The sequence below is a fragment of the Aegilops tauschii genome, chromosome 7 (genome assembly GCF_002575655.3).
Source record: "Aegilops tauschii subsp. strangulata cultivar AL8/78 chromosome 7, Aet v6.0, whole genome shotgun sequence".
Classification (NCBI taxonomy): domain Eukaryota; kingdom Viridiplantae; phylum Streptophyta; class Magnoliopsida; order Poales; family Poaceae; genus Aegilops; species Aegilops tauschii.
In genome coordinates, this window is record NC_053041.3 from 122,676,327 (window position 1) to 122,703,911 (window position 27,585).

At 42.9% G+C, this 27,585-nt stretch overlaps 4 protein-coding genes across 6 annotated transcripts; 1 reads left to right on the forward strand and 3 right to left on the reverse strand.

The window, feature by feature from the left end:
• The first annotated feature begins 3,095 nt into the window (after positions 1–3,095).
• Positions 3,096–5,225, forward strand: LOC109785529 (pathogenesis-related protein 1-like). The gene is made up of 3 exons (XM_073503796.1): positions 3,096–3,123; positions 3,201–3,400; positions 5,121–5,225. Exons 2-3 carry the CDS (start codon positions 3,203–3,205, stop codon positions 5,223–5,225), a joined length of 303 nt encoding a protein of 100 aa, XP_073359897.1. The 5' UTR covers positions 3,096–3,123; positions 3,201–3,202.
• Positions 5,226–7,745: 2,520 nt separating this feature from the next.
• On the reverse strand, positions 7,746–22,553 carry LOC120967855 (uncharacterized). 3 transcript variants are annotated; one of them, XR_005761677.2, is made up of 4 exons: positions 21,884–22,553; positions 21,644–21,730; positions 21,209–21,326; positions 7,746–8,241 (listed from the first exon to the last, which is right to left on the reverse strand). XR_005761677.2 is itself a non-coding variant. In XM_040394107.2 (3 exons), exons 1-3 carry the CDS (start codon positions 22,304–22,306, stop codon positions 21,261–21,263), a joined length of 576 nt encoding a protein of 191 aa, XP_040250041.1. In that variant the 5' UTR covers positions 22,307–22,553; the 3' UTR covers positions 20,950–21,260. The 3 variants fall into 3 exon arrangements, 1 of the variants encoding a protein (XP_040250041.1); XR_005761678.3 differs by lacking the exon at positions 7,746–8,241 and having other exon boundaries at positions 20,950–21,326; positions 21,547–21,730; positions 21,884–22,552; XM_040394107.2 differs by lacking the exon at positions 7,746–8,241 and having other exon boundaries at positions 20,950–21,326.
• Positions 17,007–17,861, reverse strand: LOC141026917 (uncharacterized). The gene is made up of 2 exons (XM_073503797.1): positions 17,223–17,861; positions 17,007–17,105 (listed from the first exon to the last, which is right to left on the reverse strand). The coding sequence occupies exons 1-2, from the start codon at positions 17,859–17,861 to the stop codon at positions 17,007–17,009; spliced, it is 738 nt and encodes a 245-aa protein (XP_073359898.1).
• A 332-nt stretch (positions 22,554–22,885) lies between the features above and the next one.
• On the reverse strand, positions 22,886–25,069 carry LOC109785527 (uncharacterized). The gene is made up of 3 exons (XM_020344117.3): positions 24,859–25,069; positions 23,588–23,748; positions 22,886–23,494 (listed from the first exon to the last, which is right to left on the reverse strand). The coding sequence occupies exons 1-3, from the start codon at positions 24,946–24,948 to the stop codon at positions 23,335–23,337; spliced, it is 411 nt and encodes a 136-aa protein (XP_020199706.1). The 5' UTR covers positions 24,949–25,069; the 3' UTR covers positions 22,886–23,334.
• Positions 25,070–27,585: the final 2,516 nt, after the last annotated feature.

Consider the following 27,585-nt stretch of genomic DNA (forward strand, 5'->3'; position numbering starts at 1 on the left):
ATCCCAGTCTCGATCCGTGCCAACCCAACAGACACTTTCGGAGATACCCGTAGTGCACCTTTATAGTCACCCAGTTACGTTGTGACGTTTGGTACACCCAAAGCACTCCTACGGTATCCGGGAGTTGCACAATCTCATGGTCTAAGGAAATGATACTTGACATTGGAAAAGCTCTAGCAAAAGAACTACACGATCTTTTGTGCTATGTGATCCCGTTATCAACGACATCCAATGTCCATGGTTAGGAAACCATAACCATCTATTGATCAACGAGCTAGTCAACTAGAGGCTTACTAGGGACATGGTATTGTCTATGTATCCACACATGTATCTGAGTTTCCTATCAATACAATTTTAGCATGGATAATAAACGATTATCATGAACATGGAAATATAATAATAACCAATTTATTATTGCCTCTAGGGCATATTTCCAACAGCTGCAGCCCATTCGGATTGGATCCGAGTTAAAAATGGAAGTGGACTCCTAGTGGGCTCAAGTGTTGAGCCCACCTCGGAGGGCTATATAAAGGGGAGTGGGCGCACCACTTATGGTTGATCAATTCCACACTAAATAGCCGCCGCCGCCACTCCCCATGACCATGCCGTGTGACCGGACCTAGCAGTCCGCCGCCCGATGCTGCACCCCGCACGTGTGGATACCTTGGAGGCATCGCACTTGCGGTGCTCGGATGAACTATTTGAGGGATCCGCGAAGCACCGTTCGCGGGAGATCACTGTTCGCGGGTCTTCGTTGTTCGCGTAGATCGGCGACGCGGGGAGTAGAAGGCCCGGGAGATCGGCTACACGCATCACCAACTCTACTTCCGTTGCGGTGACTGCGCGTCTAGTGGTAAACCTGATCCCTTGATCTATTTCCAGCAGCACGATCTTGGGTGTGCGGTACAAAATTATTTTGGTGCTAGCGTAGCATACTGCGTGTTCCAACAATTTTCCATTTGCCTCTCGTTTTCTTCTCCCCCACTTCTAAAAAGTTTTTAGAAAAATAAAAAATATATTTTTTGTTTGCCTTTTTCCTGTTTGCTTGCTTATTTTTCTTGTTTGCCTAGTCACGATGTCTGAAGAAAAAACTAAGTTGTGTGATTTTTCCAATATTAATAATAATGATTTTAATAGTACTTCAATTGCTCCCCCCGCGGCTAGTGCGGAGTCTTGTGATATTAATGCCGCTTTGCTAAATCTTGTTATGAAAGAAAAACAATTTTCTAGTAGTCCCAATGAAGATGCTGCATCCCATCTGAACACTTTGGTAGAATTGTGTGACGTGCAAAAGAAAAAAGGTGTGGATAATGATATTGTCAAATTAATTTTTTTTTCCGTGCTCATTATGAGACCGCGCTAAAACTTGGTTTCCATCTTTGCCAGATAATAGTACACTAGTGCAGGATGCTGCTAATGTGACACTACAATTAGAGACCCTTCAACGAAATTGTGTGCCATGCATTAATCGCAAACCGTGCTGTAAGAAAACTGTCAAAAATGATACAAACTGTTTGCGACGTCGGAGATATAAAACACGATTCGGATTATAGTTGTGTGTGCGATGCATGACATATAGATCACTCGAATGAACTGTTTGCGATAAGCATAGCAACAGAAGCGGGCAGCCAGATGAAGGTGTGTGCGATATACGACATACAATTCACACAGATGAACTGTTTGTGGTTAGGTTACACAACAGAAACGGTCAGTCAGATCAATGTGTGCGCGATAGAGGGCATACAATTCACACGGATGAACTGTTTGCGGTGAGCGAAGAGAATAGGAAAGTTTCGGCTTAACAAGATGTGTGTGATATGCGAAAAACAGGTCCGTAATCAGAAATGTTTGCGAAGACCGATAATAACACACACGATTGCTTCTAATAAGCCGTGTGTGTTGTGGGAAAACACTTGTTGGTATATAATTGTCAGCGATTGATGAAATCATCACCGATGGGTACCCTAGTTTAGTCTGTGTGCAATGTGATTGCATACAGAACAAGAACATATATGCTATATTATAAGGACATGATTGTAACCAAATTAAACATCCAATTACATAGGTGGCTGGCGCACACATGACACTTGCACACACCAAAGTAAACTATTACATGCATAATTAACTAGGATAAACGATCATTTGATCATCATCTACTTCTTGTGACCCTCGTCGATTAAGGGAAGGAGGCACTCCCTCATGTTAAAGATCTGCCTGTGCATCTCGTAGCATGTGTACACGCTCTTGGCAGCAAACTTCAGGTGAGCATCATCCAGTTTCCATGTCCAGGCCCCGTGCCAGGATACGGGATTTATTCCATTGGCATCCTCGTTCATCTTTTTGTAGCAAGGGTCGATGATGGACAAGGCGAGTTAAACTAGGGAGTCCTTCTTCGTGCTACCCCATACCTTGTAATGGGCACGGAGTTCGATAAGGTTCTTGCAGGCCAAGCCCGTAACCTTGAGCGTTTTTACATCGTCGGTGGTTTCCATCCTAGCGAACTTGTAGTCGGTGATATTGACAAACCTGGCGAAACAGTCGGAAGGATTTCTGGCCATGTAGTAGTGGTAGATGAGGACATGATGGCGCACGCACAACTGGGTGACAGCAACCTTCTGATCTTTCCTGGGATGACCGCCGGTGTACTGGAGGTCGATGCCGACCACTTTGTACTTGACCTGAGCAAGCAAGTGCTCCACGATGTTGATGTAGTCCTCCACCATGGCTGGGTCGATGGTGTACACCACCGAGAGATCGGTCTCCCTCACGTGGGTCTCCACTTGATGCTCACCGAACTCCATTGGAGCGTCGCTAGATATCCTCTCTGTATGTGTCTTCGTGTGTGTGCTTGTTGTGTTGTGGGGCGCGGTCAAAAGGTTAAAGAGACTAAGGTTATAATGTCCACGGGAGTTAATGGGGAAGCCGGACATCCTGGAATATCGGCACGCCCAGATGGCAGTTTTAATTTGCTGCGCGTAACTTCATCGTGCCACACGTAACTACATCATGGCGACGCACCCGGTGGAACCGCATGCATATGGGGCCCCCAATGTACGTGCGCAGGCCCCAAACGCCGGCAGAGCACGCGCATAGGCAGTGTCTGGCAGTTCAACTTCACCTCAAGTACGCATCATATACAACTCATATCACCTGCAGTCTGGTACAAATGGTCAAAGCATCACACAGCGTTGATGTTGCAGCCATGCCCTTCAACCTCATGAAGGAGAGGCTCGAGTTCATTGACGCGGACAAGTGCGAGTGCAAGTCGACCCTCATTGAGTGTGGCGGCATCGGGACGACGATTGAGACCGCCACTTCGCACATCAAGGTGGAGCCGGCAGCCAACGGCGGGAGCGTGGTGAAGGTGGAATCAACATACAAGCTGCTGCTGTTGGGGAACGTAGTAATTTCAAAAAAATTCTACGCACACACAAGATCATGGTGATGCATAGCAACGAGAGGGGAGAGTGTTGCCCACGTACCCTCGTAGACCGAAAGCGGAAGCGTTAACACAACGCGGTTGATGTAGTCGTACGTCTTCACGATCCGACCGATCAAGTACCGAACGCACGGCACCTCCGAGTTCAGCACACGTTCAGCTCGATGACGTCCCTCGAACTCCGATCCAGCCGAGTGTTGAGGGAGAGTTTCGTCAGCACGACGGCGTGGTGACGATGATGATGTTCTACCGACGCAGGGCTTCGCCTAAGCTCCGCTACGATATTATCGAGGTGTAATATGGTGGAGGAGGGCACCGCACACGGCTAAAAGATCGTTGATCAATTGTGTGTCGAGAGGTGCCCCCTGCCCCCGTATATAAAGGAGCAAGGGGGAGGCCGCCGGCCAAGGAGGAGAGGCGCGCCTAGGAGGAGTCCTACTCCTACCGGGAGTAGGACTCCCCCCCCCTTCCATGTTGGACTAGGAGAGAGGGGGCAGAGGTGGAGGGGAGGAAGGAAGGGGGGGCGCCCCCCTCTCCTTGTCCTATTCGGACTGGGGGGAAGGGGCGCGCGGCCCTGCCCTGGCCTACTCTCCTCTCTTCCACCTAGGCCCACTAAGGCCCATTAAGTTACCGGGGGGTTCCGGTAACCTCCCGGTACTCCGGAAAAATCCTGATTTCACCCGGAACACTTCCGATGTCCAAACATAGGCTTCCAATATATCAATCTTTATGTCTCGACCATTTCGAGACTCCTCGTCATGCCGTGATCACATCCGGGACTCCGAAAAACCTTCGGTACATCAAAACATATAAACTCATAATATAACTGTCATCGTAACGTTAAGCGTGCGGACCCTACGGGTTCGAGAACTATGTAGACATGACCGAGACACCTCTCCGGTCAATAACCAATAGCGGAACCCGGATGCTCATATTGGTTCCCACATATTCTACGAAGATCTTTATCGGTCAGACCGCATAACAACATACGTTGTTCCCTTTGTCATCGGTATGTTACTTGCCCGAGATTCGATCGTCGGTATCTCGATACCTAGTTCAATCTCGTTACCGGCAAGTCTCTTTACTCGTTCCGTAATACATCATCCCGCAACTAACTCATTAGTTACAATGCTTGCAAGGCTTATAGTGATGTGCATTACCAAGTGGGCCCAGAGATACCTCTCCGACAATCGAAGTGACAAATCCTAATCTCGAAATACGCCAACCCAACAAGTACCTTTGGAGACACCTGTAGAGCACCTTTATAATCACCCAGTTACGTTGTGACGTTTGGTAGCACACAAAGTGTTCCTCCGGTAAACGGGAGTTGCATAATCTCATAGTCATAGGAACATGTATAAGTCATGAAGAAAGCAATAGCAACATACTAAACGATCGAGTGCTAAGCTAACGGAATGGGTCAAGTCAATCACATCATTCTCCTAATGATGTGATCCCGTTAATCAAATGACAACTCATGTCTATGGCTAGGAAACATAACCATCTTTGATCAACGAGCTAGTCAAGTAGAGGCATACTAGTGACACTCTGTTTGTCTATGTATTCACACATGTATTATGTTTCCGGTTAATACAATTCTAGCATGAATAATAAACATTTATCATGATATGAGGAAATAAATAATAACTTTATTATTGCCTCTAGGGCATATTTTCTTCAGCTGCCAGGCGTGGAGGTGAAGGATGAGATCACCAAGGCCAAGGACTATGCCATGGCCATCTTCAAGGCCGTCGAGGCCTACCTTATCGCCAACCCGTATGCCTAACTAAATCAGTTGAGAGCAATCATACATGATTATGTTGTCCCCAGTTTGATTTTTGTGTGCTTTCTTCCCGTCTAATAAAGCTGCTACAACGGTCCAACCTCCAAGTATTGATGCGAGAGAAGTGAACAGAGTATGGACTTGAGAAGTTTAAATGTTGTGTATTTGTAACTATCAAAGTTTGTTGTCGTCTGATGATGTTGCCGCTTTTTTATGTATATTCCTCATGATTTTGTACTGGAATAACATGAAGTATTTGAAACACATAAAGAACTTGTATATATATTTCGAAATGGAAGTTTATGGGCCGAGAAAGTCCTATGTTTGCTCAACTGAACGTAACTTCATTTGCTCTTTTCAGATATAGAAGAGACAGCATGTTGAATGTATATGCCATTGTGTTTTATTATTGACATCTCTTTATTCGGCAAGTGTCTCTATTAGCCCATGCAGCTTCTTCTATTGTATAGTTTTGTTAATGTTTCAACTTCCAAGATGTAAGAGTTCAGCCAAGGTTCAGGTTTCTCCTGAGAAACTAGGGCTTAGAGATTGGCAAAACATAACTCTCTCCATTCATTTATCTAATGTGTATTACTTTTGGCACGGTGACCAAGGCACGAAGTTATGAAGCCCTTAGAATGAAATTACACTTGATTATTTAGGACCAAGGCACAAAATTATGGAGCACTTCAAACAAAATTTTGGCACAATGACCAAGGCATGAAATTATGGAGCCAGGCCTGGCCCATAGGCCGGGCAAACGGGGCACCCGCCCTGGGCCCTGGGGAGAGGCAGGGGCCCCGAGCCAGGTAGTATTCTTTCAAGTAGCCTAGAAAGTAGATGAAAACTTTAAGGCCCAGGGAACCGTGCAAGGCAAAGCCAATCTTTTTGCACTTGACCCACAACTTTTGCTCAAAAAAAACTTGACCCGTGACTACTCTGCTTCCCCAATAGCAGGCTCAGGGCCGCCCCTGTCGTGCCTCTCCAATTCCTCATGGCACATCCACCACATCTACATGGTCTTCTACTCTTCATTGGATCCAAACATGAGAGAGTGCTCAGGCAGGAGACTAGAGAAGGGAAAAACTTGTATTCACCTCATGGTGTTGTCTTTTTGTTCGTGCTGATCATCGTGGCATACAGATCAAGCCATCTACATGCACATCATTTGGTTTCCATGTGCTTTTGATACCTGTATTAACCATTTTTATGCAGCTTGTTTAGTGACATGTCTTCAAGGAATTATTCGTCTGGTAGTGGAATCCCGAAAGGGATCAATTGCTAAGTTTTATAAAATTAGTAGTAATTCTTGAGGGAATCTCCAAGTTTTGATCATCATATGAAATAGCCAGTTTGCTTTGCCATGCCTTATGCGGGATAGTTTGGAAGAGGTGAGTTATTATTTCGGTGTATAATTTTGGAGTGAAGAACATGGCAGATTGGGGAGGATCCAGAAACAAATGTAAGTTGGTGCATTAATTTTATATCTCATGGTAACACAAATGTTTTAAGTAGCAACCAGTTTCGACAAGGTCATTTCTTGTGCAGAAAAAAAGAAAAGATGTCTCCATTGCTAATTAGGAAATCAATCTTTTGTGGAGCTGTATTGATTCTCTTGCTCAATAAATAGTTGTACATTCAATCTATGCTAGGTGTATTGGATATTTAATTTGAGCTTTTGTGTTTCAAGAAGGGCCCCTTGTTTTTTGTCTTGCCCCTGGGCCCCGTTTATCTGTGGGGCGGCATTGTATGGAGCACTTCGAATGACATTACACTTGATTATTTAGGTGGTTAGCAGCAGGTAAATCAATTAGATGGACCTTATCCAGTGATTTGTGCACATGTGCAACTACTTTACATGGCCCATGGAACGGTCCTAAGAAATCAACAGCAAATGAAAAATGAAAACAGCTTGAACCTCCGACGCAAAAATGAGAAGAAACACATCAAAAGAATGAAAAGGAAAACTGGAAGGAACCAGCAGGGCACCAACACTATGCAACTTTAAAAATTCATTTTTTGTGTACACAGGTAGTCGGATCCTTAATCCACCATGCTCTTTTCCCTTCTTCCAGGACGTGGAAATAAAAAAACGATGGCTGGTCCAGACTTGCATTCAACACCAAATTGGGACTCAATCGAGGAGAGCAACAACTCACCATCTGATCTTGGGTATGACTGACTGGATAGCTTCCGATAACTTCGAGGAAGGTATGTTTGTGCGATAGGATCGCGTGCTGGGCCAAGGCGCAGGTGGGTGCGGACGAGCACAAGGCTAAGGCCCAGGCGGACGCGGACACACAATGGATGGCACCCAATCTTTACATGTATTGTACAAACTGTTATCTTCAATTTGTATGCATCAAACAAAAGTCTCAAATCAAGCCAGCAAAGTTTTACTTGTGAAGCAAAGGCAGTAGTGTAATTATTAGCCGTCATTAAAATAAATATTCTCATGAAAATGCCTGCCCTGACCCACTAATTGCAATTGCAAAAATGTTTGGTTCATCCCACCTAACTCAAATTAGCTTCAATGCTCACGTTTACTTCCATAGCCTGACCTGATAAATGACGGAAACTTCTTCGCTGGAAGTTTCTTCTCTGCTAAACCTATGTGTGCTTCCTAATCAACACCCGAGTAATAACATGGTAGATCGTCATACATGTTTATCTCATGTTTTCTTGATGTCTGAGAAACAGTACATGAATGTGTACTCTACAGTTTAAACAAGCTCAAACCCCTGCTATTCTAATTGATAGCTGACTGTTGAGTCATTGGCACAAAGCTTGCCAATAGAAAGGCACACTTACAGAGTCTGTAAACAAGATAGCAAGCAGAAAACATAACATAAAACAGAGACGTAATTCCCCTTTGTACTCTGATGTATATGCTTGTTTAGGGCAAACCATATATCTTCCAAAATTTGTACCTTATCAGCTGTTTGATTTGGTTACCGCGGTTCGGTTGTTTCCCTCTTGTGAGTTCTGCACCATCCTTACATGATTCATCCGCAGCCACCTAGAAACAATTAGCAGAAAAACAAAATCAAAGTGAAATCAAATGGAATCATATGTAGGCAGTAGCGAAGTACGATATATGCCACTCCAATGGCATTTTGCCTGTACCCCATGCAACATCAAGTGAGACATGAGCAATAAAGAGACCAGATACCAACATCATGTATTACGCACAAATCATGAATCAATACCAGAGGACCAGATAGTGTCACCACCTCTGTACTAACAACCAACATTTTAACAAGTCATACCAAGCAAAACCACAACAGCTAAATCTCCCAAGAGCATGAGCCTAACATACTTTCAGAGAAGCACAATCCAGATCATACAGTCACAAATAAACGGCTTGGTTTTCAACTCGCACAATGATTTCCTCCCTACCGCAAGCCTTTGCCTACAGCTTTAAACTGAACAAGCAAGTTAGCATGTCATTTATTTACAAAGTAATGCTATGGCAGTCTAATTTCCCAAGGGCAAGAGTCCAATATACTTTCAGAATGTGCAGTTCAGATCATGCAGTTAGAAATAAACTTTATGGTAGTAACTCTACAGGACTTGCTATTCAATTATTATTTTAGTACCAATTTTGAACATGACACAATGATTAGCTCCTACTCCATCTGTTTCGAAATAATTGTCGTTGGGAAACACAGTTCAGATTCTGTCACGTTATAAAAAAGTTTCACTTTCCAATTTTGCCCTCCCACTCACTCGCTCCCACTAGCTCGCTCGCTCGCCGCTCTCCCTCTCCTTCCCGTCGCCGCTCTCTCCCTCTCCCCTCCGTCAACGCCCTCTCCCTCGGCTTGTCGCCGCTCTCCCACTCTCCTCGTCGCCGCCCTCTTCCACCGCCCTTTTTCCTCACCACCCCACCTCCACTCATACCACGTAAGTCAACAAAATATCGATTCTTTTTGTGCCGGCGACGAGCTTCTAGGCGACGGACGTGTGGATGTGTAGCGGTGCCAGAGCTCGATATGGGCAACGAAGGCATGGACGTGGAGTGGTGCCCGAGCGGCGGATCTGGAGTGGTGGCTCTGGAGCGGCGCCCTAGCAGTGGAGGGAGATGGAGTTCCCTCCTGGCGTGGCGGCTTGATCTGCAACGCCAGCAGCTGCAGTACGCCACCCTTGCTGCTGTCGCAGGGAGACGCCCTGATGTGGTTTCCTCTTCATGACCCGGCATCGGAGGCACGGCCAGAGGCATCCCCGCCGCGTGCAGCAGCTGCTCTCGGATGCCGCCGCCGCCCTCCGCAAGGAGCGACGATAGCCTGAAGCTCTGCGGCGCGCCGCAGGGGCACCATCGCCGACCCGCCACACGACGTCACTCTCGTCCAGCTAGAAGCATGCGCTGTCGTGGCCCGCCTCTGGCTGCTTCAGCAGGCCAAGAAACCGGAACGTCCCATGCTCGGCGGCCTCGGCATCTCCATCGATGATGGTAAGCCCCTCCTCTGTTACCTCTGCTTGTAAACTCTGAATTTGCTTGCTTGCTTTCTTTCTGCAGCAGGCCAAGAAACAAGGAGTGCATACTTAATTCAGTTAGTTTTGCAGTAGTTTGGTTGCAGTAGTACTTCATTCAAGTGAAAAGATTCAGTTAGTTGTATCTCTGCATACTTAATTCAGTTTGGTTGCAGTAATTTCTCTCTTATGGTAGTACTTTTATCTCTGCATACTTAATTCACTGAATTTGGTTGCAGTAGTGGATTCAAGTGAAAAGATTCAGTTAGTTTTGCAGTAAGTTTTGCTGGAGTAATAAGGAAAGGTGGCAGTAGTTTGTCAATGTTAACCTCGGCGTATCTGCAGTTTCAGTCATTGCTTGCTACTGCTCCTTATTACTTCGACGTTTCTGGAGTATTTTGAGTAGCTAAATAAGTGCAGTTCAGTTCCTTCAGTCGCTGCTTATTTCTTCAGTAGCTTCAGTCGCTGCTTATTTCTTCAGTAGCTAAATAAGTTCAGTTTAGTTTAGTTGAAGTGAGCTGCCACTAGTAGAAAAAGGGCCTAATGTTCAGCTCATTAGTCCCGGTTTGTATCTGAGCCGGCACTAATGTGACCATTAGTGTCGGTTCCAACGGCTAGGCGGGCCGCTCTCATTAGTACCAGTTCGTGGCGAACCTTTAACACCGATTCGTGCCACGAACCAGTACTAAATAGAGTGGTTGTAGGATGTTATCAATCTAGGGCCCCTCCAGCACCTTTAGTACCGGTTCGTGCCATGAACCGGTACTAAAGTTTTTTAGTCTATTCTTTAGTCCCACCTTGCTCTGCTAACAGGGTTTTTACCACGTTAAATATGTTACTTCTCAAACTATCACAACCATTTGGTCTTCACTGAACTCTATGTGTAGAATTCGTGGGCGCAATATGAGTCTTCTCCGGTTTCTAAACCGGTGAGGACTCATATTGACAATTCAGATTGTACACAAAAAGATCATTGATGATCAATGTATTTTTGATGTATATTTTTACATGTTTACACATAGTAGTAGCGCGTTTTGGCCGAGAGGCGCTACTGATCAATGTATTTTTTATGTATATTTTTACATGTTTACACAATATCTTTCGAAGTATCAGGGTTTCGGACAAAAACTCATCTGTTACAAAGGCCGGCACTTCATTTTTCTAAACTTATTACAACTCCAGACTTTTTGTGCGTTCAGTATGCACCATTCAAAGCCACGTCATCAACTTTCAACCCTTTCTGACATCATTTGCTACTTTCCATTCATTTACTGATTTGTTTTGAGCTAAATGACCCTAAAATTGAAAAGCACTACAAATGAACTCTGAGAAGGTTGAAACTTGGCATGGTATCATCATTTCACCCACATAGCATGTGCAAAAAATTAGAGAGGGTTACGGCAAAAACTGGATGCACTTCGTGTACAAACTGGACAATGTCTTTCGAAGTATCAGGGTTTCGGACTAAAACTCATCTGTTGCAAACGCACTTCATTTTCTAAAACTTATTACAACTCCAGACTTTTTGTGCATTCAGTGTGCATCATTCAAAGCCACGTCATCTACTTTCAACCCTTTCTAACATCATTTGCTATTTTTCATGAATTTACTGATTTGTTTTGAGCTAAATGACCCTGAAATTGAAAAGCACTACAAATGAACTCTAAAAAGGTTGAAACTTGGCATGGTATCATCATTTCATCCACATAGCATGTGCAAAAGAGTAGAGAGGGTTACGGCAAAAACTGGATGCACTTCGTGTACAAACTGGACAATCTCTTTCGAAGTATCACTGTTTCAGACGAAAACTCGTCTGTTACAAAGGCCGGCACTTCATTGTTTTTAACTTATTACAACTCCAAACTTTGTGTGCGTTCAATATGCACCATTCAAAGCCGCGTCATCAACTTTCAACCCTTTCTAACATCATTTGCTATTTTTCATGAATTTACTAATTTGTTTTGAGTTAAATGACCCTGAAATTGGAAAGCACTACAAATGAACTCTGAAAAGGTTGAAACTTGGCATGGTATCATCATTTCACCCACATAGCATGTGCAAAAAAGTAGAGAGGGTTACGGAAAAAACTGGATGCACTTCGTGTACAAACTGGACAATCTCTTTCGAAGTATCAAGGTTTCGGACGAAAACTCATCTGTTACAAAGGCACTTCATTTTTTAAACTTATTACAACTCCAGACTTTTTGTGCGTTCAGTATGCACAATTCAAAGCCACGTCATCACCTTTCAACCCTTTCTGACATCATTTGCTATTTTTCATGCATTTACTGATTTGTTTTGAGCTAAATGACCCTGAAATTGGAAAGCACTACAAATGAACTCTGAAAAGGTTGAAACTTGGCATGGTATCATCATTTCACCCACATAGCATGTGAAAAAAAGTAGAGAGGGTTACGGAGAAAACTGGATGCACTTCGTGTACAAACTGGACAATCTCTTTCGAAGTATCAGGGTTTCGGACGAAAACTCATCTGTTACAAAGCACTTCATTTTTTTAAACTTATTACAACTCCAGACTTTTTGTGCGTTCAGTATGCACCATTCAAAGTCACGTCATCAACTTTCAACCCTTTCTGACATCATTTGCTATTTTCCATGCATTTACTGATTTGTTTTTAGCTAAATGACCCTGAAATTGAAAGCACTACAAATGAACTCTGAAAAGGTTGAAACTTGGCATGGTATCATCATTTCACCCACATAGCATGTGCAAAAAAATAGAGAGGGTTACGGCAAAAAATGGATGCACTTCGTGTACAAACTGGACAATCTCTTTCGAAGAATCAGGCTTTCGGACGAAAACTCGTCTGTTACAAAGGCACTTCATTTTTTAAACTTATTACAACTCCATATGTATTACCAATTTGAATATAATGCTAAAACACACTAATATTAAACATAAGAAAACAGAATCACTGAAAAATCTATTTTTAAAGTTAAGTTATTCACAAACTAGTGATTCACACAAATTTCAAATAATTCAAATTTGAGAACTATTGGCACTAACAGAAAGTTTGCAATTTTTTGTACCTAAAGCAAAAATATTCACAAAGAAACTCTAAATACAGCAAAAAACTACTCAGAAATAAATAAAACAAAATAAATAAAGCAGAAAAGAAAAAACTATATAAAAAATACTTTGCGCGCTACCCAGTGGGCCTGCTTGGCCTTGGGCCAGGATGCAGGCCCGTAAGGCCCAGCAGGCCCACAGGATAGCACGGCAAAGTTAGGCCCAGAAGCCTTCTATAGAGAGGAGCTCGAGAGAGCTACCGCACTAGGGCTTATAAACCAGTGCAGACGCTCCTCGGCTAGCGAGGTGGGACTAAACTTGCCGCACCGCACCTGCGCCAGCGCACCCCTTTAGTACCGGGTCGTGGCTCCAACTGGTACTAAAGGGGGGGATCTTTAGTACCGGTTGGAGCCACCACCCGGTACTAAAGGGGTTCCCTTCCCGCCGCTCCGCCTGGCCAAAACAGGCCTTTAGTACCGGTTGGTGGCTCCAACTAGTACTAAAGGCCCCTCCTATATATATAGCACTCACAAAAATTTCAGTTAGTTTCTTCTTCATCTGCTTCGTCGTCGCGCCCGTCCCCGTCGTCGCCGCGCCCGTCCCCGTCGCCGCCCCCGTCGCACGCGCCCGTCCCCGCCCCCGTCGATCGCGCGAGCGCCGCCCCCGGCCCGTCCCCGTACGTCGCCGCCCCGGCCCGTCCCCGTCGCCTCCCCAGCCGGTCGCCGCCCCCGTCTCCTCACATCGCCGGCCGCCGCCCCGCTGTAAGACCGCCCCTGCCGCGCCATGGCCGGCGGCCCTCACACACACACACAGTACACACATAGAGAGAAAGATTTTTCTTAATCATTCTATTTTTAGTTTTTTTATACTTTAGTTTATATAAATGTTAGATTAATGTCAATTGTTAGATGATTATATATATATAGAAATGTTAGATATTAATGTCAAATGTTAGATGAATTAGATAGAAATGTTAGATATTAATGTCAAATGTTAGATGAATTAGATGAATTAGCTAGATATTAATGTTAGATGAGTTAGCTTTTTATACTTTCAGTTATAGATGAATTAGATATATTAATGTTAAATGAATTACATATATTAAATTTAGGTATATGTGATTTGATCATCTAATTAAAAATTTACTATATAGAACTAGCTACTTTATTTTTAGTAAGAAAATTAATAAAACTAGTTTATTTTTAGTAAGTGCTTAGTTGAATTAGTTGAATTAATAGAACTAGTTGAATTAATAGAACTAGAGTGTTTATCAATTAATGTTTCAACTATGAACATAGAAAATGTGTGACGACGAAAATGATTTCGGTATGTGCGAATACTGCGAAGACGAGCGCGGTCTGTGCGACAGAAATTTCCTAGTTGATGATAGGCGCTTCAGCATCAAGCTGGAGGAGACCTTCGAAGTGGATACGGTAAGTCACAATGACAAGTCTTTTTCGTAATTAAGCATGAGTTATGCTTCATTTGCTTCAACTTATATTTTTAATTTTTTTTTACTATTCTACTAGCGTATCCCCTGCCATGCAAGAATTTTTGTTTTGAATAAGATAGGTTTCAGTCCTAAGAAAACTATGGAGGTAAAGAGAGATTACTTGAAGATAGAGCATGGTTATACTTTCAACGTCAAATTATACAATGCAGACACCTACACCTATTTTGAATGCAAAACTTGGCAAGCACTATGCAAGGCTTATGCATTTGAGCCTGATATGGTTATCACCTTTGATATTCGTCCGGAAGATTATATTGAAGGTAATAGAGTCATCTGGGTCGATGTGCAGACGCCTCCAGATCTACCATTATGTGAGTTTCTCAACCATATTTATGTCTTCAATATTGTTTATTCAAAAATAGTTGACAACTAATTTCTATTGACAGCTTATTTCCATTCAAGCAAACATGTCCGGTGCTTGGTAGGCAGGACCATCCACTGTCCTGGGGCTGAACTAAACTGCGAGGAGATAAGTCATTATGTTTCATGGCTTGAGGATCTTGATGCTGTCAAGAGAACTTATTTTCTTGAATTTGAAAATCTTAGTACTCAAAACGTGCGACCAATAGTGTTCGTATTGAACTAGGGTCACATCTATTTAGGAAAGATGGTAAGATTTTTACTATTTGTCCTCAGTTTCCAGCGGAAAGGTAGCCTTGCTCGCTTCTTTACCCTTGTACGCACAAATCTAGCTCATAGCAGTGCATCTTTTGCATACATTATTTTTTAAGCTAAACTTCATTGCTAAGTATGTTACTATACGATGTTCTTCAACAGGGACTCCCGATGATAGTTGTGCCTCAATGGATCGGTACTAAAGGTCGCATGTCAATGGTTAGCTTACGGCCAAGACATCCTACATCGCACATGAGTGCATTCAGGATTTCTAAAACTGAGGAATGCTTAATAGTGAAAGACTGGAGCAAAACTGTGAACGATCGCAGAGAAGTACTAGAGGGCAGCAATCAGAAGCACAGCCCACGATTAGGAGACAGGTTCATCTGCATGCTCCAATATGATGAATCAGGAGAGCTACACATGTTCTATGCTATTTTACTTGAGAGAGAGAGCAGCAGGACTCATTAGCTAGTTCCTGCTCTTAGTACTTGTCCTCTCTCATGTCCGTGTTCTTCGTCCTGAACTTAATCTATCTCAAAGTGATTTGCTTTTGTGGTCTTATAAACGCTTATAATCTCATGACCATGTTGAACTCGGTGATATCTTTGCTTTTGGTACAAGTGAATGTTTCTTCTTTAAGGTAGTGTTGGTGGTGTAGCGGTAATGACTATGATGATTAAATAGTGGTAATGACTATGATGATTATTAGCTAGAGTGTTGTTGGTGATGATATGATGCAAGAGTTTTTATATTAATATGATGATGATGAGTTATATATATATATCATTTATGAAAGAACCGCGGATTAGTTTCAACTGGATGGATCCTAGCTAAGTGATCAAATAATATGTGGATTATCAATAATCCATATTACTTGATCACTTAGGATCCATCCACTTAAAACTAATCAACGGTTCTTTCACCTAGTGATTTAATAACTCATTATAATGTAAAAACAATCTCTAAATTAAATGGAAAACGCAAAATTAAAGAAAAAATAATAAAACAAAAACCCCCAAACCTTTTAGTACCAGTTGGTGTTACAAATCGGTACTAAAGGTTTCCCCGGCGCTGGCTCGTGCCACGTGGTGGCCCTTTACTCGCGGTTCGCCTTGAACCGGTACTAAAGGGGGGGCCTTTAGTCCCCACCCTTTAGTGTCGGTTACAGAACCAGCACTAAAGGGCCTTACGAACCGGTGCTATAGCCCGGTTCTGCACTAGTGTGCGTTCTTGCTGCAGCCTTGCGTATTTCAGAGGTCGAGAGTGTAGATCAAAACATAGTTGTACTAGTAAACTCCATTTTCTAAATCAAGCATGGCAAGTTTTGTACTCATGGAGTACTTTTGGTGAAATCAAATTCAAAGAACTGTTGGTAAAACTACTGTTCAGTTGAACTACTGGTAAAATAAAATTAAAAAAACTACTGGTGTAAATCAAATTCAAAGAACTACAGGTAAAATCAAAATCAAAGAGTTTAACATGGCAAGTTTTGTGTAGTTGAACTACTCCATTTTGCTTTTATGTTGTTCAACTAAATGAATCTACACAAATCTAAATGGAGTAGTTCATTTAACGAGGAGCAAAGTTTTGTGTAGTAGCTACTCCTAAACTAGTGTACTCAAAAGTAATCTTGCATTCTCTCTTATCTTCTCTTCTTGCTCTCTTCTCTTATCTTGTCTTCTGAACCTTCCCTTTAATTAATTAAATGAAACATTTCGTTTAATTAATTAAAATGAAACCTTTCCTTTAGTTAATTAAAATGAAACCTTTCCTTTAATTAATTAAATGAAACCTTTCCTGTAATTAATTAAACCAAAACCTTTTCTTTAATTAATTAAAGAAAATGTTTCATTTTATATGGAGTAAAAATGATCACAAAATGGAGAAAAAAATGGAGTAAAAATGATCACAAAATGGAGTGTTACACATACGGAGTAATCACAAAATGTAGTCTCACAAAATGCACTCCGCACAAGTCTCACCTCAAGGAACTACACATACTCCACATCTAAGCAAGCCTCATGTCAAGCATCTGAACAAGACTCATGTCAAGCATCTCCCATGTCAAGCATCTGAACAAGCCTCATGTCAAGTATCTGGACAAGCCTCATGTCAAACATCTCCCATGTCAAGCATCGGAACAAGCCTCATGTCAAGCATCTCCCATGTCAAGCATCTGAACAAGCCTCATGTCAAGCATCTGAACAAGCCTCATCTCAAGCATCTGAACAAGCCTCATGTCAAGCATCTCCTATGTCAAGCATCTGAACAAGCCTCATGTCAAGCATCTGAACAAGCATCATGTCAAGCATCTGAACAAGCCTCATCTCAAGCAGCACAAGCCTCATCACTGAACCCTCCCCATTACCTCTAAGTTGTATAGGGCATTTGTGTAAACCTCTTTAGGGCATGTTATTCTTGGAGGTAGTTGCCCATGACCCTCAAGCCTTTCCTTGTTAACATGTGGTATTTTATACCCATTTCCCCCTGCATGGTTCATGATCTCAATCATGCACATTTGTAGAGTTAGGAAAATTCTGTTGAGCTTGTAAACCTCATAGCCTTCAAATTCCTCCAAAACATCTGCAATAAGGTCTTGTAGTGTTTTAGGACTCAGACAATCTATCAGAGATTGCAGCGAGTTGAAAAACCCAAGGTCAAGCACATTCAAATCAGGACTGTTAGCAGGCTGTTGTACTAATCTAATGTCAAGTCCAGTTTTTGCGACGACTGCTAGAAATTCCTGGTCATCTGGCAAGATATGGGGCTTAGCATTATCCTGTTGAATGTAGATGGTCTGTCCAACATCACTTTCCGGCCAAACTTCTTGTATCGCTGGCAAGATCTCTGTCAGGAACTCCCTCATCACTGTTCTGTCGACCTTTATTGACTTTGTCTCTATTGTACCTCTGGGCCTGTTGTCGCTTCTCCTCTGAGCAGGAACTTCTTTCACGAATGGCCAAATACCGATTTTCCCAGAGAAGGTCACGTTTCCTTCACATTCCATCTTGGCCTAGCAACGGCCGTTAAGAACATCACCTTGCCAATACAGTTGCCGTGTATAGGCCTCGTAGGCTCTTCCTCCCCATCCAGCAGATAATATGTTCTATTTTCTTTGTCATGTTAAACCACTTCTCATCAATATGGACAACATTATGCATAGTCTTGAACTTAGGCCCCGCAGTTGCTGTTGTTGCCTCATAAAGCATCGACAAACAAAATTTCATCCTATCCATCTTATTCTTTTCCTTTAAAGCCGGTTTCACACAGTTTGTATCCCTCCTAATCAAATTCAGCATGAACTTTTTATGAAGTGTGGTAGGGCTACATCCCAGTTGCCAGGCTAGTGACCTAATAGTATACCTTCTGTTTAATGGGATTGTTAGGATTTTTTCTAGGTTAATGTCCTTAGGCTTTCTTCCACAATTTCCTTTTCTCTAATTGGCAACATCTACCTCTTGACCTTGCAACATTGCTTTCCTCCAAATTCTTTGTATATGCCAAACACCCACTCCAAAAAAATTGCAATGTCTTGCGTATCAATTCTCTTAAAAGTGCCTCCTCTACTCATACACAGTGTATGCAATGCTACATAAGCAGCAAATTTTTGCTGGTCATTGAGGGTTTTATTTTTTCTATGGGAACTATTAATATCAGAAGTTATCTGATACATAACACAATCGCCACTCAGTATAGGATAAATTGTTGCATTGGAAGTATCTTCCATCTTTTTTCAGTTTCCTATCACTAGTAGAAAAAAGGCCTTTTGTCCTGGTTTATAAGGGCCTTTAGTCCCGGTTCTGGAACCGAGACTAAAGGGTCGTTACTAAAGCCTCCCCCATTAGTCCCGGTTCTTACACGAACCGGGACTAAAGGCCGTCCACGTGGCCGCAGCCTGGAGCTCCACACCAACCGAGACTAAAGGCCGTCCACGTGGCCGCAGCCTGGAGCTCCACACCAACCGGGACTAAAGGGAATTTTATGATTTTTTTTCAAACTTTTTTTGAATTTTTTTTTTTGATTTTTTTTCAAATTTCTGAATTATTTTAACCTCTAATCTCTAATCACCACCCCTCATCACTGCTCAATTTAACCTCTAATCTCTAATCACCCCTCATCATTCCAAATCATCTAACTTCCCGGACGGTCACCCATCCTCTCACAACTCCAGCCTGAGCATGCTTAACTTCCGGGTTCTATTCTCCCTCGTTTCCAAGTCTGCACTTGTTGTTTTCCTGACAATAGTAAGATGTCAATCCTATTAACCCTCAGGAATTTAGCTTGAGCATGAAGTCACACATTTCACTGTTTAAGTTTGAAACAATTGTTTAAAAAAAATTATTTAGTAACACTAATATTTCTTGAATAAGTAGTTTGACCACAGTTTGACCAGATTTGACCAAAATTCAGAAAAACTGAAATAATTATTTAGTAACACTAATATTTCTTGAATAAGTAGTTTGACCACAGTTTGACCAGATTTGACCAAAATTCAGAAAAACTGAAATAATTATTTAGTAACACAAATATTTCTTGAATAAGTAGTTTGACCATAGTTTGACCAGATTTGACCAAAATTTTAAAAAACTGAAATAATTATTTAGTAACACTAATATTTCTTGAATAATTAGTTTGACCATTGTTTGACCACAGTTTGACCAGATTTAACCAAAATTCAAAAAAACTGAAATAATTATTTAGTAACACTAATATTCTTGAATAATTAGTTTGACCATTGTTTGACCACAGTTTGACCAGATTTGACCCAAATTCAAAAAAACTGAAATAATTATTTAGTAACACTGATATTCTCAAATAATTATTTAGTAACACTAATACTTCTTGAATAAGTAGTTTGACCAAATTTAACAAAAATTCAAAAAAAAAACTGAAATTTGAGCATAACTTTTTTTTCCTTTTAGAATTTGAGGATTCTAAAAATTTGCAAACAGGCCATAGGCGGTCAAAATCGGATGCGGATTTTCGTGCTGAACATTTTGATATATTATACATTTTTTTCTGACATCGTATGCAAAAGTTATAGTCGTTTTACATTTTCCCTACACTTTTTGCAAAATATGTCCAAATTTAAGTTTTTAAATTTTCCTAACTAGTATATGTAGTAACATAACTACATCTGGAAGGATGTTAATTTTTGAAGTTTTTATCATTTTCTTTTGCTTTTTACAAAACTGAAAAGGCGATCGGGGGGGGGGGGGGGGGGTAGAGTTTGAAATTGGGACATTTAGTACCGGTTCGTGCCATGAACCGATACTAATGCCTCAAACCCCATTAGTACCGGTTGGTGGCACCAACCGGCACCCTTTAGTCCCGGTTCGTGTCTCAAACCGGGACTAAAGGGCTCAGGTGAACCGGGACCAATGCCTTAGCCGCACGAACCGGGACCAATGCTCACATTAGTCCCGGTTCGTGACTGAACCGGGACTAATGTGAATATTGCCCTGTGACAAAAGCCCTGTTTTCTACTAGTGTATGATCCAAAGTAGACGCTGGAACAAAGTAAATCTTTAAACACTTATGTAGTAGATTCAAAACAATAAAAAGTCACTTAACTGGTAGAATGTAGCATTATGAAAATATATAGCAAAGTGATTTTCTGTATGCTAGTTGCAGCATCGGCACAACACATATTCTAGCAAACAGACCTTTGTTTGACACACCACAAAGTGCCTGTCCAAAGGCTTCGGCACCGTGGCTCATGCAGAAAACTAAGAAATGCCTAAACTGTGGTAGCATTCATATATAACATCTTTTGTCGTTTCATAAACCAACGAAAGTTCAGAACATACCATCTTAAATCGTACTATGAATTTTCAATGTAAAAGCAACATAGTAGAAATTAGAGCATAATATCATGGTGTGTAAAAAAGCTCAATAAATTACATCAACACAAGCAAAATGACGAACCAAATACATGACAATATTTTTCGCCCATGTATATGTTCTTCTAAATACTAAATAGCTTTATATTAACATCATAAGCACGTACTGAAGACAAATTTGAATTAGATCAACATAGGCAAAAACCTATTGTGTAAGATCTCATCTCTTGTAAAAAGAAACTGGCGTAAATAGAAAGCGGAAATCTAACACCATTTAGCAAAAGAGTTCACCAGTTATTCGGTAAAAGACAACAATGTAAGATCTCATCAGTTATAAAAACCTGATCAAGGAGCACATAAATATTCATGCATTTAAATAAGTTTGGGGGCGGAAAGTATCTAACAAAATAAGCTTTCACAAGCCCTAAACGGACATGATCCACATCTATTGTTTGTATCCTGAAGCATAATACATCTACAGGGAGAACAATATCAGGACAATATAACTTACGACAAACACTTGCACAGCTGGTAGCAGATTCTGCTTAACGATTCTTTGTCCTCTAGCACCATGTTTTTCCCATCATTGACAGTGGAGGGTTAAAGGGGATATGTCCCTCCGGAGGAGCCTGCGTAGAAGATACGAAGTCAACACATAATAAAAAGTCTGAAGGCTTCATCTAACATCATAGGTCTTCATGGGTCTAGAAATCAACATGAGTTTACTGCCTGAAGAAAGGAAAATAGGCATGTACTTTGGCCAAGATTTAGAATGATATGTACTAGGATACGAAAAAAACTCACTGCATCTAGCTATTCATATATGAAACAAAATCATAACATTTTTACCTAATCAAGCTGCTCCTAGCAATTGTGCAGAACCATCAAGCTGCACATGTTCAGGAAGGTCGCCAACAAATTATAAAGCACTACAGCAGCAGCTCACCATGACAATCCTGGGAAGCAAAGACTTGTCAGTGTAGAAGAGGTATGTTAAACCTTCTCTGCCTGATCTTCCTACTCTTCCTTGCAACTGCAGATGAAAAGAAAAGCAGTGAACATGAGGTCCAGATCTCAGGTTTCATACATCTTTTTTTTTCCAGAAAAGGCTAACTAAAAATCTGAGAACTAAAACCAACTCAGAGATGTGGAGAGCAGGGGGGGAAGAGAGGAGGTGGAGGCAAACCTGAAATGGCTCGGCATCCTTGCTCCTGCTCCTGCTGTGCCGGGAAGGAGAGGGTTGCGGAGTGCAGGAGCTGCATGGCGTCACCATTGTGCACCAGTTGCAGGTGTCGTTGCCCACCCGCTGAGGCCACCGGATGCCGCACCACTGCATGAGCCGCCGTCCGCCGCACCACCCGCACTGCACATGCTCCTCTTGTTGAGCGAGGAAGAGGCGGAGCGCAGCCTCCCGTGCCTCACGCCCGAGCCCCAGCATCCTCGTAGGTCTCGATCCAGGAGTGGATCGAGCCGCCGCCAACCGCCAGTTCACGCCTAACCTCGCCGAAGCAGGCCTGCGCCGGCTGCGACCCTCTCCCATCCGACGTGGCGCCTCCCTCTCCTCTTTCCTCTCTCTCTCCCTCCTCTCTTCCCTTTTTCTCCCTCTCATCTTCTCTCTCTCCTTCGGATCCAACTGAGCGCCGCCGGCGCCAGGGAAGCTCGCCTCCGCATAACCCGGATCCCAGGGTGGACGAGATGCGGGAGGGTGGAGGGGGCGCAACTGACGCGGGAGGATGGAGGAGGAGGAAGCGAGCGTGGAGGCGGCTAGGGTTCGAGCGAGGATTGGCCTTTTTCCCCACTGCCCACTCGCTCCCCTTGCAAACGGGAGTGCCTAGAAACCCCCTCATTTTTTTTACTCGCGCGGCGCGCTTGCTGCACTGCTGATAGTAATGCGCTGGCTGCACTATTCATAGCGGCTGTACGAAGCGAACGCGGCTGCATAGCACCCCAGCATCCTTTGTAAGTAAAATGCTTGGACGACAGGCTGGGCATCAGCTTCAAATATGAACATCCGAATTGCTTCTTTGGACGCTCAGCTGACAAATAAAATAACATTTACAAAAAAGAGTAACAAATGAAGACCATCTGGGGAAGAGCCCATGGGGCAAAGCCAGTATAATTAACGATTCCAATATACGACAACACATGTATGATTTCAATATAAACAAATTATGCAAGTGAAGCCACAAATCCTAAACCACCATCTGATTGTCATATTATGGACTATTTCATAAATTATCACCATCGGTCCACAGATAATCATCGCACACACCTTCTTCAATTACCAAACATTAGCTAACCAGGGGCACTTAATGGAGCACCTGCTCCACACAGCTTAGAGCCGCAACATGGTGTCACCAAATAAGAGTTACAGTATACATGCCAAAAACCACAGTAATTAGCCAACAGTAGTTTCCTAAGATTGCCTACTTGGTTTTACATACCATAAACAGAGTGCACCCACAAGCTTGGACCAGTTCTTTGGGCGGCTTAAAAAATAAGCTGCCTCTCTACAGATTAATAAATAAACCACCCCCTAAATTTGTTGAGACTTCTAAATTAGTTATCCCATAACTAGTTTAGAAGCCCCAATGAATAAGAGAGGCGGCTTATGGGAAAAGCTGGGGAGGATGCAGCTTATTCTTTAAGCTGCCAAAAGATCTGTCCCCTATTCTTGGCAAGTTCCTTTTGGTACCTATTCATTTCACATTTCACACCCACAACGAAACCAACAGCAGCAGATGCAATAGCAAGCAGCCGTCTAATCCTCTTCCATTTTGGTTCATTCATGTGCTCCCTATAAAAAGGATGTGCATGATGCATTAATGCTAGGATCGTTTCATTTGATTATAATAAATCAAATAAGTTGTAGTGCCCCAGAATTAATTACCTCGCAGCATCAGCTTGGATTCTACCTATCCCATCACCAATAATACTAGTTATCTTGCCATCTATCTCCACTCCCTCCTTTTCTAATTTTGCCAACAAATGATCAGCCTCCTCCTTTGTCTTCCTAGCAACATCAGCTCTGGCTCCATTGCTGAATCCACCCTGGTAAGATTAATTGGATAATTATGAGATAGTGATACATGAGTTAAAGCAGCTAGTCCTGAGTGTTAGGAGATGCTAACGACAGAGCATGCCTGGCTGCAAATAGTCCTTCTAGAATCCATACTATCAAACTTTCAAAAGATTGATCACTAGTATATGTCTACAGCTATCAAATTTATATTACTAGTGGGTTTTGGAAATGATTTAACAACAGTACAGTAGAAAATCCACAAAAAGTCACTAAGCGAACATAAAACATAAGGATGGCATACTCTTCTGCACTCCAAGTAATTCAAATGCCCATATATCATGGAATCAATGTTTCATCATATCAGCAGTGTAGTCAATGTGCTAGCGGGGCCAGGGGCCAAGCCCAACCACTACAGATTGCTTCAGTAAAAACTACTTTCTCCGTCCCATAATACTGTTAGCTTGAAAAACGTTCTTATATTACTAGACCGAGGGAGTACTCTGCAAAAGCACCAAAATTTTCAAACTGCTCCGCAAAAGTACCAAATTTTTCATCTTAGATTTATGTGCATATAAAAGGGGTTCATCATATCCACTGTGTAGTCAATGTGCGAGTGGGGCCAGGGGCCAAGCCCAACCACTGAGTAATTATCACCACTTTTTCAAGCAAAAGTAACAAATTTAGCACATAAATCAAAGATAGGCCTCCACTTGAATCCAGCACTTATTGTGCACATTTCAGTGGCAATATTCACCATTATTGGGTCAAATTACAGAAGCCCTCTCCTAACAAGGGTCTGAACTAGGAAATTGCATCAAACCAATATCTTTGTTATTGTAAGATAGGCCTCCACTTGAATCCGGCACTTATTGTGCACATTTCAGTGGCAATATTCGCCATTATTGGGACAAAGTACAGAAACCCTCTCCTAACAAGGGTCTGAATTAGGAAATTGCATCAAACCAATATCTTTGTTACTGCCTGGGAAAAAGGTCAGGGCGCATCATATAATTTGATTTGTTACTAGCATAAAACCCGTTTGCTGGGGTTAATTTGGTGAAAAAGTCAGAACAAGGCAGTCGAACAGCGAATTGCGGGCATTGTAGGTGGATCGATCGAACGAGAACGGAACTAGGTACCTGAGAGGTGGGAGGCAGAGAGTCCGCCGGCGGCGAATAACGGGGCACCAGATCCCGCCGCGAAGTGCTGGAGGGAGAGCGCAGCGCCATGGCACCGGCACGTCGCACGCCGCAAGAATCCGGAGGAGGAGGAGGAGGGGGCGTCGGCTAGGGTTTGGGTGCAGTTGCTTGCTTCCTCGATCGATCCGGGGCCACGCCTTTGTTGTGGCAGCCGAGAGCCGCTGCCTTTTGTAGCTCTTCTTGGTGGACGACGGACTCGGATGGGCTGGCCGTCCGGCCTCTTGGGCCTGCTTCGCACCTCAACCTCACAGCGAGAGCTATTTCTCGCTTCAGGGAGTCGAAGAGCCTACACAGTAACGGGCCGGCCGTTTAAGATGCTTTGTTCCAAATGTTTCCCACAAAAGCTCCGGGACCGGATGGTTTCCCGGCGCACTTCTTTCAGAACCATTGGGATTTATGTGGTGATGAGATCACTGGTATGATCATTAGATTGCTCAATGGAGAGGATTCACCGGAGGAGATTAACTGCACGTTCATCGTTATGATTCTCAAGATCGCGAGTCCAAAATCTTAGGACAGTTTCGGCCTATAAGCCTTTGTAATGTAATCTACAAGATTACTTCGAAGGTTTTAACAAACAGGTTGAAATCAATTCCTCCGGACATAATCTCGGAAGAGCAGTCGGCGTTTGTCCTAGGACGTGTTATTACGGACAATTTTATAACAGCTTATGAGTGTTTGCATTACATGAAAACAAAAGGAGTGAAGAGCAATAGGTTATGTGCTTTAAAGTTAGATATGATTAAGGGTTATGATAGACTTGAATGGTCCTATTTGAAAGCGGTGATGCTTAAGTTGGGCATTAGCCCATGATTCACGGATACAGTCATGAGGTGAGTGACTTCAGCTTCTTTTTCGGTATTGTTCAATGGTGTAAGTCTGGATGCTTTCAGGCCGTCCAAAGGATTGCGGTAGGGGGGTCCTATATCCCCATATCTGTTTCCCCTAGCTGCAGAAGGGCTATCATGTTTGCTCAATAATCATATTGATGGAGTGCGGGGTATCAAGGTGGCTTCTTCTGCACCCGAGGTGAATCACCTCCTGTTTGCGGACGATACCCTCCTGTTTTTTGAAGAAACAAGTGAGAGTTCAGTTTGTATCAAGGATCTACTATAGAGGTATTGTAATGCTTCCGGCCAAAGAATCAATGTTGATAAGTCCTCAGTTTATTTCAGCAAGGGAGTGAAGGAAATATGCCCTAGAGGCAATAATAAAGTTATCATTTATTTCCTTATATCATGATAAATGTTTATTATTCATGCTAGAATTGTATTAACCGGAAACATAATACCTGTGTGAATACATAGACAAACAGAGTGTCACTAGTATGCCTCTACTTGACTAGCTCGTTGATCAAAGATGGTTATGTTTCCTAGCCATAGACATGAGTTATCATTTGATTAACGGGATCACATCATTAGGAGAATGATGTGATTGACTTGACCCATTCCGTTAGCTTAGCACTTGATCGTTTAGTATTCTTCTATTGCTTTCTTAATGACTTATACATGTTCCCATGACTATGAGATTATGCAACTCCCGTTTACCGGAGGAACACTTTGTGTGCTACCAAACGTCACAACGTAACTTGGTGATTATAAAGGTGCTCTACAGGTGTCTCCAAAGGTACTTGTTGGGTTGACGTATTTCAAGATTAGGATTTGTCACTCCGATTGTCGGAGAGGTATCTCTGGGCCCACTCGGTAATGCACATCACTATAAGCCTTGCAAGCATTGTAACTAATGAGTTAGTTGCGGGATGATGTATTACAGAACGAGTAAAGAGACTTGCCGGTAACGAGATTGAACTAGGTACTAAGATACCGACGATCGAATCTCGGGCAAGTAACATACCGACGACAAAGGGAACAACGTATGTTGTTATGCGGTTCGACCGATAAAGATCTTCGTAGAATATGTAGGAGCCAATATGGGCATCCAGGTTCCGCTATTGGTTATTGACCAGAGAAGTGTCTCGGTCATGTCTACATAGTTCTCGAACCCGTAGGGTCCGCACGCTTAACGTTCGTTGACAATATAGTATTTATGAGTTATGTATGTTGGTAACCGAATGTTGTTCGGAGTTCCGGATAAGATCACGGATATGACGAGGAACTCTGGAATGGTCCGGAGATAAAGATTGATATATGGGATAATAGTGTTTGGACTCCGGAAGGGTTCCGGGTGTTTCCCGAAATGTTTGGGTACGAGAACACTTTATTTGGGCCAAAGGTGAAAGCCCACAAGGTTTTTGGAAAGCGCAAAAGGAAGTTTTGCGGAGTCCAGGGGCCAGACGCCAGGGTCCCTGGCGTCTGGGTCCAGACGCCGGGAACCCTGGCCTCTGGTCCTGGAGTCCGAGAAGGACTCTTGCCTTTCGGGTGAAACCGACTTTGTGGGGGCTTTTACTCCAAGTTTCGACCCTAAGGCTCAACATATAAATAGAGGGGTAGGGCTAGCACCCAAGACACATCAAGAAACACCAAGCCATGTGCCGGCAACCCCGTCCCCTCTAGTTTATCCTCCGTCATAGTTTTCGTAGTGCTTAGGCGAAGCCCTGCGGAGATTGTTCTTCAGCAACATCGTCACCCCGCCGTCGTGCTGCCGGAACTCATCTACTACTCCGCCCCTCTTGCTGGATCGAGAAGGCGAGGACGTCATGGAGCTGAA